The 5,860-nt window shown below is 41.3% G+C and overlaps 2 protein-coding genes across 2 annotated transcripts; both read left to right on the top strand.

Annotated features, from left to right (window-relative positions):
- The first annotated feature begins 652 nt into the window (after positions 1 to 652).
- Positions 653 to 2,504, top strand: CSUI_007735 (uncharacterized protein). The gene has a single exon (XM_068067879.1). It carries the CDS (start codon positions 1,688 to 1,690, stop codon positions 1,928 to 1,930), a length of 243 nt encoding a protein of 80 aa, XP_067920151.1. The 5' UTR covers positions 653 to 1,687; the 3' UTR covers positions 1,931 to 2,504.
- Positions 2,505 to 4,786: 2,282 nt separating this feature from the next.
- Positions 4,787 to 5,860, top strand: CSUI_007734 (uncharacterized protein). The gene has a single exon (XM_068067878.1). The coding sequence runs from the start codon at positions 5,373 to 5,375 to the stop codon at positions 5,598 to 5,600; it is 228 nt and encodes a 75-aa protein (XP_067920150.1). The 5' UTR covers positions 4,787 to 5,372; the 3' UTR covers positions 5,601 to 5,860.

Below are 5,860 nucleotides of genomic sequence, written 5' to 3'. Positions count from 1 at the left end.
GATTAAAGATATAAAGATAGATTGAAGATAGATAGATAGATTGAAGATGGATCAAAGATAGATAGATGAGTCTGTTCACTTGAATCTATTCTTATCGCCGCCAGTCAACTTGCTATGTGTGTCGAGATTCTTTTGCTTTGGTGTTGTTTGCATGTAGTGAATGATAGAGACAGGATGATACTCGACAGGTAGGAACAGTATCATCGATTGTCGATGCGGAGAGTCGATACAATGTATCCGGGACAACCTTGAAGAGACTCTTTGGTCTTCTCTACAGAATAGAAATCTTCTGCTTTTCTCACATACATTGAAACAACGAAAAGGGAGAGACTTGCCTAAATTCGCAAGAAGAAAGCAGGAGGGAGAGAGATAGAGATCTCTTTACGATGTGTAATAAGATCTTCTTCATAGAGAGAATGGAAATACCGCTTGTCGCCGTGAGAAGCACTTACTTCTTCTTTGTAGCCCTTTCGACAAGCCTCTGTCTCTGTGTGTCTTTGCTCCCTGTATCACCCTACAGGAGATCGATAGTCCATGATAGGTATGATTAGATTAAAGAATCTTATGTTTCAACTTTCTCTTTCTTTCATAGCGTGAAGAAATGAGTAAAGAATCGACTCGATATGTGAGTGTATCGATGTTCCTGCAGGTGAAACTACACCTGAAAAGATTTCGCACGACGAAGAAAACTGTGAAGACAGTTTAGAGGAAAAAGAAGAAAGAGGAAGAAGAAAGAAGACGGGGGTGCTAGCGAATCTGTATCAAGATAGAAAGACACCTAGGCCGTAAGGTTGCTCCTAGAGATGTAGAAACAAGGAGAAGAAGAAGAGGAGAAGAAGAAGAAGAGGAGGAGAAGAAGAAGAAGGAGAAGGAAATCTTGTCTCTGTTGTGATCGTGAATGATGCCTTTGTTGGAATTTGAAATAAGAAGGAAAGCGAGAAAGAATGGAAAAGTCCAAGAAAGTCTTCAGATAGGAAAGGCCTATCTATGAGCTGTGTAGCGTTCATCTAATGAAGAGATCGAATCGTATCTCTTCCCTTGTTGATCAGAAATCGATCTGTATATTGATCTTTTGTAAAGAAGAAAAGAATTTAGAGAAGAGGATTGCTTTAAGGAGTTTCTTCAATTTCTAAAGCGATGACTCCGATCAGGGTAGAAACGTTCACCCCTATTTTTCAGTCTCTCCGTCGTCCAAGGAGAGCGAGGTGTACATACACCGCTCTTACTCTTTCTCCATGTATCCTTCTCTGTGCTCACCGCGGTGTACATACACCTCATCCCTTCGATGCAGCCGAGAGGAGATTTTGTGTTTGTTCGTTTTTCTCTTCACTTATTTGAAAAGAAGAAAGAAGAGAAGACTTGTGTTGTACATACACTAGGGAAGAGTTAGCTAGATGTGATTTGTTGAGTTTTCAAAGATAGAAGGAAGGGGGAGTTTCTTCTCCTCTTTTGGAATGTCGATTCGTCTTGATAAATCATCGTCAGCAGATAAAGAAAGTCCTTCTCTTCTTCTGTTGTCTTCTTTGTTTGAGATAAAAGAAACCTTATCTCAGGAGGTAGAAGAAGAGAAAGAAAGAGAGTGATATAACACGAAGAAAAAGAAGAGGTAGATTCGTTAGACAGATGCGAAGAATCTGAAAAAGTTTGTTCAGGGAGAGAGAGAGAGACTTTTAGAAAAACAGCATCGATGCAAGAGCATCGATGCTATGAAATCGAGTTGCAGCATCGATGGTGTAACGTCAAGTTTCCAACATCGACTCTATTGAACCTCCTCTTTGTATGGAGGGATATTTTTCGGTTGCAATCATTTGTTTCCTTCAACTTCTTTTTAGCTTTAGAAGTTTTCCATCGTTCTTTTCTCTTTTTCTTCCGTTTTGTTCCGAAGAGAGATAGGCCAAACAGGATGAGCTATCAAGCTCTGTATCGATGATCGGCACTTACCCACATTGAGATAGGAAGAAGTCCAAGAAGGCGAAAGCTTTCTTTTTTGTTTAGAATGAACTTCATATGGGGAGCTCTTCATTCTCTACGAGGCCACGTCGGTTCATCGTGTATAGCATCTATCTCGGAGAAAGTCTTTCTTCAACTTTCCTCTCCTTCGCCTACCATCTCTCGGTTTCTCTCTATGTATAAATGCATATATAGATGTATGTATACGTATGTTTGCACATGTATGTATATATATATAAATACCGACAGCTGATAGGTTACGCGTATAGGATCGGCTGGTCGTTGTCTCTTCATGATCGACACAGTTGATCGAGATGAGATAATACAGAGAGCCTTGGAGAAACGATGTTTTGAAGAAGAAAATGAAGGGTTTGTTTTCGTGTACAGTATAAGGATACTCTCTCTCTCTCTGTGTTAGCTAAGTCTTTCTCAATGCAGTGATAAGAGAAAGAGAAAGAATTTCCTTCTTTGATCTCCAGTTTGACCCTGGGATACGATATGCGAAGAGAGAGATGTGTGAAGGCATTTTGTTAACAGAAACTTCTTCTTTGAAGAGTAAAGAGAAATTATGTGAATGGCTTCTTACCGTTCAAATCTCCTTTTAGGACCAAGAGAGAAAACGAGAGGGTGATTTATCACCCGTCTTCAACTTCTTATCTCAGTCAGCCTAATCGTGCGTAATTCAGATGAACTCATACAGACAGGCAAGAAGTTACGACCCATCTAGGTCTATCTATCTACGTAGCTCTCCATCTAACTATGTACACCTATCTACCTGCCCTCTGTAATAGCGACAGGTCTATGCCTCTATCTACGTGGGTCGCGATCTATGTCTAATTCTATATTTATCCTCTCTGCTGCTGAAGTAGTCAAACAGCTGGATTTCTATGAATAGTCACTATTATCTAGATAGATGTATATACAGATGGTAGCTTCCTCTCTCAGGTATATCAATACAAGTCTATCTAGTCAAAGAAATTACAGACACGGATTTGATGAGCTACGAGGCGAGTCGTACTAAGGAAGGATGTATGCATGTATAGCTTGAGAATATGTATACAGATAGGAATAGAGCCTGTCCGTGTAGTGACTCCATTGAAGTTCATATCGAGAGAGAAATTGGAGAGAGAGGGAAAGCAAGGATATCTCTTCTCATATCGAGGTGTTCAAGACTTCAAGTCCTGAATATATAAATAGATATGTGTGTGTATGTATCATACATGCGTCTGAATTTTCCCTATGTATATGAGACAGGAATGTCTTTTTAGACCTGAACATATAGAAAGAGTGTCTTGCAGGTGAATGATAAATGAGTAAGATACACTTCGTAGACATTCTACACCTCGTTCTTTCTCCTACCTATCGAGTCATAGAAGGAGAAAAGACTAGCTCCTCCCCCCCCATACAAACCACTGTACGAGACTTTCTCTATCAGCTCCACCTCAATCATGTATTCATACACATGCACCCATATATCTACATATATCTTTATATATATGTATATATCCACATACATGTACTACAATAGCAGGTGGTCTTTTCGACGGATGAAAAGCGATGGCGTGCATGACTAGATCGCTCGAGTAACTGTTAGAGAAAGAGAAGATCATTTCTTCATACCGAGAGAACGGTGTCTCGACAGGGAAGCAGAGCGTCGGACTTTCTGAAGTCATCTAGATGGATTGCATGCAATGAAGAGAAGAGATGAAATACCCTCTACCAGCATCGACGAGTCCATGTATGTATATACCCAACCGTCTCCCTTTAGACGGCATCCCACTGTAGATATCCATCTATACAGATAGACTACGTTGTTTCAGGTGTACGGACAGCTATCTATCTTGATTCGATTGTCTCCCCTTTTCGGGGCAGAACTTCCTCACGTTGTCATAAGAAGTCTCTGCTCTTCTTTCACTGCAGAAACTGCTGATCGATGGCGGATTGAGAAGATCTAAGCGAGAAGTCATCTACGTATCAGCTGCTTCGCGTAGAATGCACACGCAGTTAAGAAAAGCAAGAATGAATGAAGAGATCTCTTTTAGTTAAAAGAAGAAAAACCTCTCTACATAGGCTGGGCGCTTCCACATATCTCTTTCCTTGGCGTAGAGTTCTAGTTGCTTGGCCGTGGTGGATGAATGACGATGTGTATAGAGTCTGCATAGGATACGAAATGGAGCCTCGCAGGGAGAGATCACTTTCCACGGGTAAATTCTCTCTGTCTCTTCTTCACTTTCTACAAGAAAAGAAAGAAGACACAAGAGATACACCGGAAGAATGGAAAGGAAAGAAAGAGTCTTTCAGAGAGCTGAGTAGCCGTCTACTGCTTTGCTTTGTAGAGAAATCTTAGAGAGAAGTTCGCAGAGAAGTTACCGTTCCTTGGAGAAACGTGAATGCCTGGACGTTGATCAAAGATAGAGACTCTCTTTCTCTCTCTCTCTGACTGGCTGGAAGGCATTGTTCTTCTACTGCTTACTTTCTCCTCTTCCCCTCTTGTTTTCTTTCTTCTTCTTGCTTCTCGGCCTCTATTTCTCAGTCATTTCGTAGGCATCGATAGGCCCAAACATTCAGCTGGGAAGTGAATGTTTCTATGGCTACACGTGTGAAGGAGTGTTAGTCTTCTCTTGTTTGAACCAAACTCGTGAGTTGTATCTCTACTTGTCTACTACTGAGCCTTCTCACCAGGTGTACATACACCTGAGAAACTGCACGGTGAGCGACCACCCCACCCCACCACAACGATCACTATCACTTTCATTACTCACTCGCTCTTCTTTTGGCTTAAAAAGAAGACAAGAACCCGATCATGAAGAAGACGATGATGTACCATCTCCATCCTCTCTTTCTTTTCCATTCTGTTTCTCTCGTAGGTCAGCTTGTCCTCTCCAAAAGAAAACGGAAGAAGATCGCTACCTGACTCCATAGAAGTGCTTCTGTCTTCTCTTGCGTTCTTTCTCTCCTTTCATTCATTGCTCTTCATTCATTCATTCTTCTCCCTTCGAGCGGTCCTGTCTACCTAACTCATCTAGGAAGGAGCATTCATGCATTCATTGCTTGTCTATCTCGGTTTTTCCTCGTCCAGCAGCATAGCTTGCTAGTCTGCTCCCTCCGCTTCTTTCTTCCGTGTGCAACAAGGTGACTTGAAAAGAGGATTTCTTAAGTCTTTCTCTCTATCTTTTCCACCTTCTCAATGTAAAGAAAAGATCTCAAGGCGCAGCTCTCTCTCTCAGTCTCTCTTCCTTCGTTCTTGTGTAGATGTTTGGTGACGGGTCTTTATCTTCTTTTCTATCGACTTGGCCTTTCTTAAGAGAGGATGTATGGATGTGATGTTGTTGGACTCCATGAGCGGGGAGAAAGAGAAAGAATTCTGAGATAAGAACAAGAGATAAGTCTTATTTCTGTTTCTTTTCTTCTTGTCTCTCTCTATGAAACAAGAATCTCCATTGACTACGAGAGAGATTGGCGCTGTGAAAAAGAGAATACGCGTCATGCTGGTAAAAGAGCCATTTATCTGTCTCCTCTCAATAGGATCAGGAGAAAGAAAGAAAGACTGTCTTTCTTCTTCTTCTTCTTTTCCGTCTAATTTACTCTTCTTTCTTNNCCCCCCCCCCCCTCCTTTTCTTTTCCCAATTCTCGTCCATCGTCTAGAGTAAACAAAGCGACTTCTTTCTTTTCCTCTGTAATCTCTTTCATCCGCTGATCTACTCTTCGGTAGAAAAGAACGGGAGAAGAACCTTTCAGACGCTTCGGTAGAAACAAGAAAGAAAGCTCACCTCTCTATCTTTCTGTCTTTAGCTTGCTTCGAACAAAGTCAGAATGAATGATGGAGCGGATAGCGGTTGAAGAAGACAAGAGAGGAGAGAGAAGCAAGTGTATATACAGATGAGTAAAGGTGTCTATACACCTGAAGAAA

The sequence above is a fragment of the Cystoisospora suis genome, assembly GCF_002600585.1.
Source record: "Cystoisospora suis strain Wien I chromosome Unknown contig_4151, whole genome shotgun sequence".
NCBI lineage: Eukaryota > Apicomplexa > Conoidasida > Eucoccidiorida > Sarcocystidae > Cystoisospora > Cystoisospora suis.
This window is presented reverse-complemented; position numbering and strand designations above follow the sequence as displayed.

Excerpts from the sequence above, each read along its gene's own strand:
- CSUI_007735 (XM_068067879.1), top strand. The coding sequence starts at position 1,688 with ATGCAAGAGCATCGATGCTATGAAATCGAGTTGCAGCATCGATGGTGT.